This window comes from Mangifera indica, unplaced genomic scaffold (assembly GCF_011075055.1).
Source record: "Mangifera indica cultivar Alphonso unplaced genomic scaffold, CATAS_Mindica_2.1 Un_0055, whole genome shotgun sequence".
Lineage (NCBI taxonomy): Eukaryota > Viridiplantae > Streptophyta > Magnoliopsida > Sapindales > Anacardiaceae > Mangifera > Mangifera indica.
In genome coordinates this window covers 110,042-125,213 of record NW_025401147.1, presented here as the reverse complement: position 1 = coordinate 125,213, position 15,172 = coordinate 110,042, and the positions used below count along the sequence as shown (strand labels likewise).

Sequence of the window (15,172 nt, the reverse complement as noted above, 5' to 3'; positions counted from 1 at the left end):
ATGCAGGCCCCTCAGAAGCTCATGAGGGCCAATGGTGGGTGGCTTAATGACTTGATCAGCAATTCACAGGACTCTATATAAGCCTTTCCATCTTGAGAGTCTAAAGAAGAGAAAAAATTATATTAGAAAGAAAAAGAAACAGAGCAAAATGTTGACTATGGGAGAGTTATGGGCCACTCTAGGCTCTGTTATAGCAAGTGTTATGTTTGCATCAGCTATTTTCAGGCAACACTTCCCTCATCAACTTTGGGGCTATGTTGAAAAATATAGTTTCAAGTTGGTTCGATTCTTTTATCCTTATATTGAGATTCGGTTTGATGAATTCTCCGGTGACCGCATGAAGCGTAGTGAAGCCTTCTCTGCCATTCAGAATTATCTCAGTACCAAAGCCTCGTTGCTTGCTACTCGGTTCAAGGCTGATTTTGTGAAAGACAGCCAATCTCTAATTCTTAGCATGGAGGATAAAGAGGAGGTGACAGATGAGTTTGAAGGGGTCAAGGTTTGGTGGGTCTTGGTTAAGACCGCCCCCAGAACACAACAATTTTCTTTCTATCCAGCTGCGGATGAGAAGAGGTTTTACAAGCTCACATTCCATGAGAGTCACAGAGAAATCATCACAGCTTATGTTAAGCATGTGCTTGATGAAGGAAAGGCCATTGCTGTGAAGGACCGGCAGCGCAAGCTATTCAGCAACAATTCTAGCGAGAGTTGGCATGGCTGGAGACAAAGAAAGTGGAGCCATGTACAATTTGAGCATCCTGCCACACTTGATACGTTAGCAATGGAGACAACAAAGAAGGAAGAAATCAAGAAAGACCTTTTGAAGTTCAGAGAGGGGAAAGAGTACTATAAGAAGATTGGGAAAGCTTGGAAGCGAGGGTATCTTCTTTATGGCCCTCCAGGAACTGGTAAATCAACCATGATTGCTGCAATGGCAAATTTTTTGAACTATGATCTGTATGATCTTGAACTTACCACAGTTCAGAGAGGGGAAAGAGTACTATAAGAAGATTGGGAAAGCTTGGAAGCGAGGGTATCTTCTTTATGGCCCTCCAGGAACTGGTAAATCAACCATGATTGCTGCAATGGCAAATTTTTTGAACTATGATGTGTATGATCTTGAACTTACCACAGTCAAGGACAACTCACAGTTGAGGAGTCTTTTGATTGAGACAACAAATAAGTCGATCATTGTTATAGAGGACATTGATTGCTTGCTTGATCTAACTGGTCAGTGGGAGAAGAAAAAGGAGAAAGATGAGGATAAAGAAGAGAAAAATCCCGTTGAAAAGAAGATGAAAGAAGAAGGTGAAAACAAAGCAAGCAAGGTCACTTTATCTGGGCTTCTGAATTTCATTGATGGCCTTTGGTCAGCTTGTGGGGGAGAAAGACTTATTGTGTTCACTACAAATTATTTAGACAAGCTTGATCCAGCACTTATCAGGAGAGGCAGAATGGACAAGCACATAGAAATGTCTTATTGTGGCTTTGAGGCATTTAAAGTGTTAGCCAAGAATTATTTAGATATTGTCTCACATGAGTTATTTGCAGAAGTTGGCAGTCAGTTGGCAGAAACCAATATGACTCCAGCTGATGTTGCCGAGAACTTGATGCCAAAGTCTGATGACGATGACACAGAGACATGTTTGAAGAATTTGATTGAAGCCCTCAAGGTGGCCAAGGAGGAAGCTATAAAGAAGGCTGAGGAAGAAGCTCGACTAAAGGCAGAGAAAGAAGAGGAGGAGGAGGGCAAGAAGAAGTGTGCTGATTTTACTGAAGAGAACAAGAAAGGCAATGAAAGTTCAGCTAATTCAGTGAAAAAGAATGGTTCCCCAGATAAGGAAGTTAAACAATGAAGAGCTGATCTTGAATGCTACCGAGAATTCAAGCAACAGGAATGTCAGGGATGATGAAGATAATGCTATGATCATGAAAATTTGAAGCTGAGTAGCTCTTTTTGTATTTTTTTTGTTGTAGAATAAGAAACTGTTGCATTGCAGTTATTATTAGAAGTGCAGGCTGGAGCAGATTGGCAGTTAGCCATTTCATTTAACTTGAAATCTATTCAGGAATATAGTGCACAAAGTTCTGTTGTAGGAATGTTGGCATTCAAAGTTTGATTTGTTAGCAACCGCCCCAAGGATATTGGGACAATAGCTCTTCGAGCTGAGCTACAAACTGGAACTTCAATTTAAAATCAACTCATTTAAGCCGAACCATGAAATCATTTTGGGCTCAAAAGGATCCACCCTTAGTCATGAAACTTCAAGGATTCAGCTAAAAAGTAAATTTGCAAGGAACTTTTAACTCTCCTGTAAGTAAAAACGTATTCATATTTATATCTTAAACTGAATCTACATTTTGATTCACTAGTAAATGTCCAGCAAACCCATTCAACATAGGCAAGTGCCTTCGGCCTTTGGCTTAAACCAAAATGCCATTGTCCTTCAAGATTGTATTTCACATTAATGTTATTGTTTGCCAGTGGGTTTTCTCGTATTAAATTTTTTACATAAATACTTGTATTCCTAGATTGAGTATCAGTATATTTTATTGATTGTTTTACTTCGGGTTTCCAAGCATCAACATATTAGAAACCGCCAAAGTAGGCACAATTTGGTGTCCGGTCAAGCCTGTGTATTCTTTGTGGAAATACTAGAGTCAAAAGAGAAAGCTTGGCATGTTTTTAATTTGTCTACGTTGTGAGGAAATGATGCTATTGGAAATTTCTCTTCGAAGTTTCCATGCGCTCTTTCTCTAGTATTGTCCACATAATGATAGACTGAACCTGTTGACTCTAGTTAACTTGTTGGAAAGATAAATGAGGCAAGTTACAAATAAGACATAAATGCAAATAAAAAACCAGGACCTTGGAAGTGTAGGATTGTGAACTTAGTTGGCAACTCAATTAATATTACTAAAGAAATATCATACCATATATATTGTTATAATAAAATCTAAAATAGACTCTAATTCTTAAAAATGGTAAAATTAATATATAACAAATCAAATTTATATCGAATTAGAATCAAATTAAATCAGAATCATACTGAATTAGAATTGTATTGAATCAAATCGAATCATAGTCAAATCGAATGAGATATAAAATATATATTTTATTTAACAAGAAGTGACCCAATCATTTAAGGTGTTTCCACAATGGAAGCTTAGAAGGGCCAATGGTGGGTGGCTTATGACTTGATCCGCAAGTCACAGGACTCCATATAATCCTTTCCATCTTGGGAGTCTGAAGGAGAAAATAATTATACTAGAAATAAAAAGAGAGTTGAGCAAAATGGTGAGTATGGGAGAGTTATGGGCCACTCTAGGCCCAGTTATGTTTGCACTAGCAATTTTCAAGCAATTCTTCCCTTATCAACTTTGGCGCTATGTTGAAAACTATGGTTACGAGTTGGTTCGGTTCTTTCATCCTTACATAGAAATTCGGTTTGATGAATTCTCCAGTAATCGTATGAAGCGTAGTGAAGCCTTCTCTGCCATTCCGAATTATCTCAGTACCAAAACCTCGTTGCACGCTATTCGGTTCAAGGCTGATGTTGGGAAAGACGGCCAATCTTTAGTTCTTAGCATGGGGGATAAAGAGGAGGTGATAGATGAGTTTGATGGGGTCAAGGTTTGGTGGGTATTGGTTGATGAGATGAGGTTTTACAAGCTCACATTCCACAGAAGTCACAGAGAAATCATCACAGGATCTTATGTTAAGCATGTGCTTGATGGAGGTAAAGCCATTGCTGTGAAGGACCGGCAGCGCAAGCTATTCAGTATAGATCCTAGCAAGCGTTGGTATGGCTGGAAACAAAGAAAGTGGAGCCATGTACATTTTGAGCATCCTGCCACATTTGATACTTTAGCAACGGAGACAAAAAACAGGGAAGATATCAAGAAAGACCTCATGAAGTTCACAGAGGAAAAGAGTACTACAAGAAGATTGGGAAGGCTTGGAAGAGAGGGTATCTCCTTTATGGCCCTCCAGGAACTGGTAAATTGACCATGATTGCTGCAATGGCGAATTTTTTGAACTATGATGTGTATGATCTTGAACTTACCACAGTCAAGGACAACCTACAGTTGAGGAGTCTTTTGATTGAGACAACAAACAACTCGATCATGTTATAAAGGACATTGATTGCTCGCTTGATCTAACCAGTCAGCGGGAGAAGGAAAAGAAGAAAGATGAGGAAGAAGAGAAAAATCCCATTGAAGAGAAGATGAAAGAAGAAGGTGAAAACAAAGCAAGCAAGGTCACTCTATCTGGGCTTCTGAATTCATTGATGGCCTTTGGTCAGCTTGTGGGGGAGAAAGAATCATTGTGTTCACAACAAATTATGTGGACAAGCTTGATCCAGCACTTATCAGGAGAGGAAGAATGGACAAGCACATAGAAATGTACTATTGTGGCTTTGGGGCTTTCATGGTGCTAGCCAAGAATTATTTAGATATTGATTCACGTGAGTTATTTGCAGAAGGTGGCAATCAATTGGCAGAAACCAATATGACTCCAGCTGATGTTGCCGAGAATTTGATGCCAAAGTCTGATGAGGATGACGCAGAGACATGTTTGAAGAATTTGATAGAAGCTCTTAAGGTGGCAAAGGAGGAAGCTATAAAGAAGGCTGAGGAAGAAGCTCGGCAAAAGGCAGAAAAAGAAGAGAACGAGAAGGAGGAGGAAAAGCAGAATTGTGATGATTTTACTGAAGAGAACAAGAAAGGCCATGAAAATTCAGCTAATTCAGTGAAAGAGAATGGTTAGCCAGATAAGGAAATCAAAGAATGAAGAACTGATATTGAATGCTACTGAGAATTCAAGCAAAAGGAATGTCAGGGCTATGATCATGAAAATTTGAATCTGAGTTGTTCTCAATGTATGGTTTTTTTCTTTTCTTTTGTTTAGAATAAGCAACATGTTGCATTTAGTTGTTATTAAAGTGAAGGCTGGAGTTGATTAGCAGCTAGCTATTTCATTTAACTTGCATTCTATCCAGGAAAATATTTAGAACATATTGACTGTGTGCACAAGTTCTGCTGTAGAAATGTTGGCATTCAAAGTTTGATTTGTATGCAACCTCCCAAGGATTGTCCCATTGAAATGTTGCCGATTGCTACTGAGATAAATAATATTATCAAATGAATAAACAAATTAATCTAGAGCCCAATTACCAAATTAAAATCCTAACATGAAATTCACTCATTGGAACTTAGCTATAGATTCAATCTAAGCTCTAGTTGTGAAGCTTCAAGGATCCTAGAAGTCAAAAAGTATCCAAATTCATATCTTTTGACTGAATCTACATGTTGATTAACTAGGAAATGTCCAGCAAACACATTTAACATAGGCAAGTGCCTCGGCTTAAACCAAAATGCCATTGTTGCTCAACTAGTGATGAATACAAAGAAAACCCTCTTGAATCTGCTCAAGTTTTGAAAGATTGGATATTGACTAAGAAAATTGAGAAATTTCGTCCCTTTTTGGCACCAACATGCTCGAATTTCAATTTACAAACCAGTGAAACACATAAAACCAAAATAAACCAAAATAAGCCAGGGAGAGTAGATATGTAAGGCTCAGATTCAGCTTTGAAAGTGAAACCTTGAGAAGTTTAATGGCTGCAACATGGAGCTGTATCCGGTTTGCCTCGCCAAGAAACGGGTCTCAACGAGTCATACTCAAAGCCCGAAACCTTCATCACAGCCTCATTACATTGAAGTTCCGAAGAAGAGAGAGAAAGAGAAAGACTTTGAGTCAATCTCAGAAACGTCAGTCCAGAGGGGAATTATTTGATTTAGACGCCAGAAAAAAAAAATATAATTAAACCACAAAGGAGGCTCAGATTCGCCTTTTATCAGACAAAGGTTGAAACTTTACCACCATGGCAGCAACAAAAAACCACATTTCAAGCATACCCAGAAGCCGCCATGCCATGATGAGCAAATATTTTCAACCGTTTGATCATTTGAGTTAGTTTCACAATCAACCATCACAGCCCCCTCGGAATGATCGAGATTGAGAGAGCCGAAAATGGAGTAATCACTGGCTTCAATAAGCATCAGAGAGAAAGAGACAAAGCTTTTTTGGCTTAACCCCCATTGTTTGGAAAACTTTGAAGGGATTTCTCTAAAACCCCCAATATGTTTCCTGATTATCCATAAACCCCGCACATATGGGGAAGCAACCTTAACGGACAAATGGAAAACATTTGACTGACTGTCTCCTGTATTCACCATCAATTTATCCTATATCTGTCTATGAAATTGATGGATTCAAGTTCCATAATAGTGGCAACAAAACTTGAGCCAAAATCATTTCTTATAACACTGCTATTGGAACTTATCGGCCTATTCCCTCCATTATTGCCACAGGTCTCCTTAAAAATTCATATTTTGAATCCGCGTTTCTTGAATTCGTATAACATATAAGAGGATTTGGGTTACCACTGTACAAGATAGTGGTCAAAGCTGGCAGGCTAATGAGATAATTGGCCACCTGAGTAGCGACAAGATAAGTGGACCAAAAGAAATGATAGTTAAAACAGAGGAAAAAGAATATGAACCTACTGTTTGTGTTAGCTTCCGTTGTCCTTTTCATTCCACCTAATACTTGTTTAATTTCACGTTGGAAGCCGACTTAGAAAGAACCAGGAGATGGCGACGTCTTTTTTTGACTTCGCCAGCAACCAACAAGACTATATAATAGTAAGCATGCAAATTCTGAAAGAGCAACAAACTAGAGCAAAACGGTGTCAATGGGAGAGTTCTGGGTTACTTTAACCTCAATTGTAGCTAGTGCAACTGTTGCGTCAGCCATGTTTAGAACTTTCTTTCCTTCTCACTTTTGGCTCTATTTTGAAAGAATTATTCGCAATTTTTTTCGCTTTTTGAGTCCTTACATTGAAATTACGTTTGATGAATACACTGGTAAATATCTAAAGCCAAATGAAGTCTTCTCTGCCATCCAAAACTATCTCAGTGCTAACGCCTCTTTGCAGGCTAAAAGATTTAAGGCTAATGTTTTGGAGGATAGCAAATCTGCAATCCTTAGCATGCACGAAGGAGAGGAGGTATCAGATGAGTTTAACGGGGTCAAAGTTCGGTGGGTATTGATTCATAAGAGTCCCCCCACAACACAGTCAATTTCTATTTTTGGAGGTCCGGATGATAAGAGGTATTACAAGCTCAAATTCCATAAAAGTCATCGAGAACTCATCACAGGGTCTTATGTTAAGCATGTGTTTGAGGGAGGAAAGGCTGTTGCACTGAAGAACCGCCAGCGAAAGCTATATAGTAATTGCAAGAGTTCGAGTGGTGGGAGAGAAATAAAGTGGAGCCATGTACCTTTTGAGAATCCAGCAACATTTGATTCATTGGCAATGGAGACAAAGAAGAAGGAAGAGATCAAGAAGGACCTCAAGAGGTTCAGTGAAGCCAAAGAGTACTACGCGAAAATTGGGAAAGCCTGGAAGCGAGGGTATCTCCTTTATGGACCTCCAGGAACTGGAAAATCAACCATGATTGCTGCCATGGCCAATTTTTTGGACTGTGATGTCTATGATCTTGAACTTACCACAGTCAAAGATAACTCAGAGCTGAGAAGTCTTTTGATTGAGACAACAAATAAATCTATCTTAGTTATAGAGGACATTGATTGTTCGCTTGATCTTACTGGTCAGCGTGAGAAGAAAAAGAAGAAAGTAGCAGATGAAGAGGAGAGTCTTACCATTGAAAAGAAGTTGAAAGCAAAGAAAGTAAGGTTACTTTATCAGGGCTTTTAAATTTCATTGATGGCCTCTGGTCAGCTTGCGGGGAGAAAGAATCATTGTGTTCACTACTAATTTTGTGGAAAAGCTTGATCCAGCACTTATCCGGAGAGGAAGGATGGACAAACATATTGAGATGTCCTATTGTGGATATGAAGCCTTCAAGGTGCTTGCCAAGAATTATTTAGATATTGACTCACATGAGCTGTTTGCAGAAGTTGGCAATCAGTTGGCAGAAACAAATATGATTCCTGCAGATGTTGCAGAGCATTTGATGCCAAAGTCTGATGAGGATGATGCTGAGACTTGTTTAAAGAATCTGATTAAAGCTCTTAAGGAGGCAAAGGAGGAAGCCGTAAAGAACGCTGAGGAAGAAGTGCACTTGAAGGCAGAGAAAGAGGAGGAAAAGTGTAATGATTCTACTGATGAGAATGTGAACGGGGCTGAGATTTCAGCTAAGTCTGCGACAGAGAATGGTTTTATCAAGGAGGAAGATAAATCAGGGGACAATAGATATTGAATACTACTCAGAATTCAATCAGCATTGGTTTCACAACTTCTTGCAGAATAAGCAGAAGTCTTGTATATAATCTTGTAAATTTGGTGCATGGTGTGGCTATCTTTATTTGTGTAAATGTATTTTATGTCTTGCAGAATAAGCAACTGTGCATAGTGATTGTTTGTAGTGAATGATAGCTGCAGCTGATTAGCAGCATACTGATGCAATCACTATGTATTGGATTCATAATCTATGGTTTAGGAATAAATTTTGACGCCTTGGATTCGAGTCACCAACAGAACAGGAAAATCAATACAACCGATAACAAGGATTTTACTCATAATTTAACTGCAAAAGGACCCTTACATCAGTGCTATGATAGTATAGTGCATGCCACCAATCAGATCCAATTTCCAGGACATCTGATGAATATTATAATCAAACTCAACAAGAAGCAAAATAGCTTGGGACAGTCAGTCAACAATTAGGAGTAACTTGAGCCAAAATCGCCATTATAAGGATGCTATTGGAAACTTTTCTGGAGTTTTCATACTCCCTTTCTTTAATCATTCTTGGAAAATCATCCGTTCTGGCTTTTTTTTATTGTATAAAAAAATTCATCCCCTTCTGTAGTCTTTGCATTTATGTGCAGGACTTCCTGTAAATATTTTGACACAATGAAGGGCTTAGATAATCCATAGAAAAAGAATGGTTTTTGTAACACATATAAGAAATTCCTATATTGACACGAGAAAGATTCTGGGTATGTATGCACATCCACATTGCTTGATGATGATAAGAGATGATTGGTTAATTAGCCACTCTGTGTGTCCTCTGTCCTCTTGAATGATGGACACCCCAAGGCCTGTGAGCTTCCAAACTGGGTTACCAAACCACAACAGACTATAACAAGGCCACAGGGGGAATATTGATCTTAAATGCTTTCGTGAATTCAAGTGATGAAGGATTTCAGAAGTAGTGTAAGCATTAGCTATGCTCGTTTAAGCAAGCTTCTTCAGTTGTGGATTTTCTGCTGGTTAAACAGACCTTCAGGCTACCATTTCTGTTAAGATTGACGCAACAAAACTAATGAGGTAGTCCAAATAAATCAAACCAAAGGGATTCTATCAGTGTCTTTGAATCTATGACATTAATTCAGAAGAAAGTAACTAATTGATACAAGCCTTTAAGCAGCAGATTCCTATAGTATAGTTGTTTTCTTGCTCATGGTCCTTTTTGTTGTTCGTGGCAAAGAAGAATTTGCCAAGAAGTGGATACTGCTTAGTATGAAACACTTAATATAAGATTTTAGCTCCAATTCTCTTCTAGGGAACCCAACAGAACTCAAATAAATAATGAGGGGCAAAGATGCATGATTCTGATATTGTGTCAGCTAGCTATCCAACAATGTCAGGTTAAATGCTCTAGGCAAATTTCTGTATTTAATAGCTGATTTTTAAGGGTTGAAATGCAAACACCTGTCACAAACCTATTCGATTTCAAGATGAAAATTGAAGAAGAAATTTTTATGTGTGATTTACCTTTGATTCCCTATTTCATACATGATCAAACATTATTTTTTCTTGGTCCTTGGATTATAAAAAGTGCAACTTGCATTAGAATAAGATATTATTCCAAGATGGCAGGCTGAAAACATATTTACATACTTGAGCTAGTGACAGGATGAATGCACAACAAAAGTAAAGACAGAAAAACAAAGGAAAAAGAATGCCCATGAATCTGGTCTTTCTGGTTTTTTCTGTTCTATGTAGTGAATGCTAGCTGGAGCTGAACTATAAGATTTGATTGGTATCCTATTAGAGAAGTGACCATTTCAAATCATATAGATTCTCTTCTTATGGGAAGATCAATGAAGTTGTTGACACAATATAAATTATCATCTCTTAATTAATAAACTAAGGACCGTTAATGCAGTGCTATGATATCATGGTACATGCGCCAATATGAAAAATCCCAATTATATACCACTATTGCTTATCTCTGAAAGCAAGTAACTAAACTGATGATAGCTTTGAGCAATAGATTCCTGTTATTTAGTTGTTGGACAGAGGATAAGAGAGGAGATAATTGATCAAATAGCTTGGAGCTTTTAATATGTCAAGAGACATTTTGAGTTAAAAAATCAAAAATCAAAACCGTTAATATTTGTATATCCAAAATTAATAATATCTTAATAATGGATCAGACTATTGAATAAAAAATGTTAAATTTTCTTGTTCAGGTCCTTTTTCTTGGTTTAGTGGACAAGAATTTCCCAAGAAATATGGATAGTGCTTAGCATGAAACAGTTGCATAAGAATTTTAGTTTCAATTCTCTTCTATGAAACCCAACAAAACAAATAAACAAATACAATGGTGCTGATTCCCTTTCTGCCAGATATCCAACAGCGACAGGATCTTTGCTCTCAGAAACTTTGAATATTCAATAGGTTTTATTGAAAAGCAAGCACCTTTTAAAAAAGTGCTTGTGGTTTCGAGATGAACTCAAGAAGAAATTTTATGAGTAATTAACTTCTGGATTGTCCTCTTCACGCATGATCAACTTAGTTTTACTTGGTCTGTTGAATATAAATAGTGCCACTTGCATAAGAATGGGATATTATTCAAACACGGCAGGCTGAAATATATTTGTAGACTTGAGTTAGTGACAGGTTGAATGGACAACAAAAGAAAAGACTAGTCTTTGTAGTATCTTGTACAGTGTTTATTTGAATTTTGTAGGGGCTTATCCGAATTTATGAAGTGTGAATTCAAAAGGTTAACTTTCAAATATATCTGTAGGCCAGAGCAACCTATTAATGGAAATGAGACAAAAATGTATACTCTGTCAATTATCAGTCAGTTATAGTTTGTAAATGAAAGTTGTATTAGAGCGTGTGTAAAGAATAGAGTGTACCCACAAAATACAAGTTTCTTCACCTTGTAATCTTTTTCATTCATAATGAAATTTTACTCATATTGGATTTTTCATGTAAATACTTGTTTTCCTGTGTTTAGTATTTGTCTATTACCGTTTGTTTTTCTTCGGGGTTTTACATAAGTTGTTTGCAGAGGATGATAGCTGCACTTGATTTGAGCTATTGCTTTTCATTCTTATTTTATTAGAGATGTGATGAATCGTAATTTACAGATTCTCTTCTTGATGGACAACTAAAGTCTTACATTTATTTAATGTACAGGACTTTTTGTTATTATGCTTGAAAGATAACACCCGCAGCGTTCTACAGTGAAGTTTCCATATAATTAGCAGATAAAAAAATGGTTTCATCTATAAGCAGGGCTACAGGGGGGCTTATTGATCTTGAATGCCATCAACAATCAAGCAACAATGATTTCTGAGGTACTGTAAACATTAGCTATAAGCATTAAAAGCAATTTTCGGTTGTGGTTTTTCTGCAGATTATGCGTACCAGGCTAGAATTTACGTTAAGACCGATCCAATCAAACTGATGAGATAGGCCAAAAGTATATATTTATTGTTAGATGTGAAAAATCCCACATTGAATAAGAGTCGAACCCTTGGGTCAAACTGCTGATTATGCACGAGACGTGTTTTATGTTCAATTTAAAGCAGACTGAAAACATACCTTACTGAATTTTGAATATGCAAGATTTCAGCAAATTTCCAGAAAACTGGGCAGCAAGGTTACAGCAAGATTCAAAAAACAGGGGAGCAAGTTTTTAACTTAAAGATGAAAGAAAGAGAGCTGAAGAAAGATAAAATTTTCGGAAGTGTTTTTTCTTCATTAATTAAGGATACTTATACAAGAAGACAAATACAAAAAAGCCATACCAATGACCATACTTTATATGCAAAAGTTCCTTAGTTTAAGGTAAGCCACACATATTTACTTACTCCAACTAAAGTGACTTAATCAAATACAAAATGCTTAACCAAAAACAGTAAATGAACTACAACTTCAATATTCTAGTTTGCTAACACTCCTCTTTAGAAATTGAAGTTGTTACACCAAGCAAGTGTCTCAATTTTTCAAATTGAGATTTAGCAAGAGGCTTGGTTAGAATATCAGCAACTTGATCAGTGGAGTTGCAGTGCTTTAAAGTTATTTCTCCTGACTTTTCAGCCTCCTGGATTGCATGAAACTTTACACTTATATGCTTGGTTCTTCCATGTTGAATGGGATTCTTAGCTATTGAGATGGCTAATTTATTGTCAACATAAATAGTAACACTCTTGGAGAAATGGCAGTCCAAATCTGTGAGCAGTTTCTTCAACCAAACAGCTTGGTTTGCAGCATTAGCAACAGCTATATACTCTGATTCAGCTGTGGATTGAGCAACAACCTCCTGTTTTCTTGAATTCCAGTAAAACATAGCTCCTCCAAAGCAGAAGCAATATCCAGAGGTACTTTTATAGTCATCTTGGCATCCTGCCCAGTCACTATCTGAGAACCCTATCAGCTCATCCTTTTGTTGACAAGAGAACCACAAGCCATAGTCATAGGTGCCTTTGACATACCTTAAAATTCTTTTGGCAATTGACCAGTGGAAGATGCTTGGTTCTTGCATAAATCTGGAAAGTAAAGAGGTGACAAACATTAAATCAGGTCTGCTAGAGCACAAGTAAAGCAAACATCCCACTAATCTTTTATATTGAGTGGCATCTACTTTTTTAGCTTCATCATTTTTCATAGGCTTTATATTGACAGCAAGTGGAGTGGAAGTTGACTTGCAATTTGTCATATGGAACCTGCTTAATAAGTCTTTGGCATATCTTTCTTGCAAAATGAAAATTCCATCAGGAAGTTGGAGAATTTCCAGGCCAAGAAAGTACTTCATCAGGCCAAGATCAGACATCTCAAATTCCTTTTCTATGCTGAGTTTAAATTCCAACAATTGAGCAACATCTCCTCCTGTCACCAATAAGTCATCAACATACAAGGATACGATGAGTTTAACTTCATCATTTTGTCTCTTGATGTACAAGGTAGGTTCACTTTGATTGCATACAAATCCTAGGCTTTGTAAGTGACTATGTATTCTACTATACCAAGCCTTAGGAGCTTGCTTAAGCCTATAAAGAGCCTTGTGTAACCTATAAACACATTCTTCTTTTCCTGGAATTACAAAGCCTTCAGGTTGATGAACATAAATTTTCTCATCCAGAATTCCATTCAAGAAGGCTAATTTGAAATCAAAATGATGTATCTTCCAGCCAGCTTTAGCAGATAAGGCTATTAAAAGCCTAATTGTGTCATACCTTGCTACAGGAGCAAAGGTTTCAGAGAAATCAGTCCCAGGTTGCTGCATATACCCTTTAACCACCAATCTGGCCTTGAGTTTGTTGACTGAACCATCAGGTTTCAGGTTTGTTCTGAAAATCCATTTAACTCCTATTGGTTTGTGGCCTACAGGTTTTTCCATTAAGCTCCAGGTTCCATTTTTTGTGATCATATTCAATTCCTCTTTCATGGCATTTAACCATTCATTATTTGAGGATGCTTCTTCAAAGTTCTCTGGTTCTTTCAGAGCTAAATTACACCTTCTATAAATGTCATCAAGTGACCTCATTCTTGAAGCAGGAACTATCTCATCATTGTTGCTTTCATGCAATAAACTTTCAGCCTTGGAAATTGATTCTGAAGAAGTTATGGGCTGAGAATGGTCATCTAAATTATTTTCCCAGTTCCAAGACTTTGCCTCATCAAATTTAACATTTCTACTAACCACAACACTTGAAGTTTGAGGAAGGAATATTCTGTACCCTTTTGAGACTGAATTATAGCCAATAAAAATACCAATGTCAGCCTTGGAATCCAGCTTTGATCTTTTCTCTTGTGGAACAAGGACATAGCAGATACAACCAAAGGTTTTTAGATGATCCACTGATGCTTTTCTTCCATGCCATTTTTCAAAAGGAGTAGCATTATCTAATGCTTTGGAAGGCAGCATATTCAGTAGGTATATGGCAGTATTGGCAGCTTCTGCCCAAAACCTTTTTGGCAACCTTTTTTCAAATAACAAGCATCTTGCCATTTCCATTATTGATCTATTCTTCCTTTCACTAACCCCATTTTGTTGAGGGGTATAAGGAGTGGTAAGTTGATGGATAATTCCTTCATTTTTACAATAATCAGCAAATGCATGAGAGGTGTACTCACCTCCATTGTCAGTTCTCAAAATTTTAATTTTTGTTGCTGATTGTTTTTCCATTTCTAATTTGAATCTTTTGAAAGTGTCTAGGACTTCACTTTTTAGCTTGAGAAAGTAACCCCAACAATATCTAGTTAGGTCATCAATGAAGATTAGCATGTATTTGCTTTCATTCAATGATAAGTGTAACACCCTAGGTCCAATAACCCGACCTACTGTTAAGATATTGTCCACTTTGGACACACAGTCCATCATGGGTTTGCTTCTGGGCTTTGCAACCCAAAACGCGTCTTAACAGTTAAGGAGCTCACAGGCTATTTAACCAATTCAATTCTCCCACCACTAACCAATGTGAGATCCATAGACAGAGCACACACAGACTCAGCATCTCTCCCGTGCTTTGTCGATGTGAGATTCGCCTAAGGGTATCACATACACCCCCCCTTACGGGACTCAGCGTCCTCACTGAGGTTTGCCCCACCATCGTTCAAGAAGACACGCGGAGCTGCTCTGATACCATTTGTAACATCCCTGGTCCAATAACCCGACCCACTGTCAAGATATTGTCCACTTTAGACACACAGTCCATATGGGTTTGCTTCTGGGCTTTGCAACCTAAAACGCGTCTTAACAGTTAAGGAGCTCACAGGCTATTTAACCAACCAAATTCTCCCACCACTAACCAATGTGAGATACAGACCCAACATCTCTCCCGTGCTTTGTCGATGTGGGATTCGCCTAAGGGTATCACATGCACCCCCTCTTA

General features: G+C 37.7%; 1 protein-coding gene and 2 pseudogenes across 2 annotated transcripts; all 3 read left to right on the top strand.

Moving 5' to 3' along the window:
• The first annotated feature begins 84 nt into the window (after positions 1-84).
• LOC123206981 (AAA-ATPase At3g28580-like) lies at positions 85-2,100 on the top strand. Of its 2 annotated transcripts, none has more exons than XM_044624284.1 (2): positions 85-908; positions 1,057-2,100. In XM_044624284.1, exons 1-2 carry the CDS (start codon positions 149-151, stop codon positions 1,854-1,856), a joined length of 1,560 nt encoding a protein of 519 aa, XP_044480219.1. In that variant the 5' UTR covers positions 85-148; the 3' UTR covers positions 1,857-2,100. The 2 variants fall into 2 exon arrangements, with proteins under 2 accessions (XP_044480219.1, XP_044480218.1); XM_044624283.1 differs by having other exon boundaries at positions 90-856; positions 1,011-2,100.
• Positions 2,101-3,295: 1,195 nt separating this feature from the next.
• Positions 3,296-5,019, top strand: LOC123206983 (annotated as a pseudogene).
• A 1,733-nt stretch (positions 5,020-6,752) lies between these two features.
• LOC123206976 lies at positions 6,753-8,563 on the top strand (annotated as a pseudogene).
• Positions 8,564-15,172: the final 6,609 nt, after the last annotated feature.

Coding starts and splice junctions, on each gene's coding strand:
- LOC123206981 (XM_044624284.1), top strand. CDS start 149: ATGTTGACTATGGGAGAGTTATGGGCCACTCTAGGCTCTGTTATAGCA. Junction 909..1,056: donor TTATGGCCCTCCAGGAACTG/GTAAATCAACCA, acceptor ATGGCCCTCCAG/GAACTGGTAAATCAACCATG.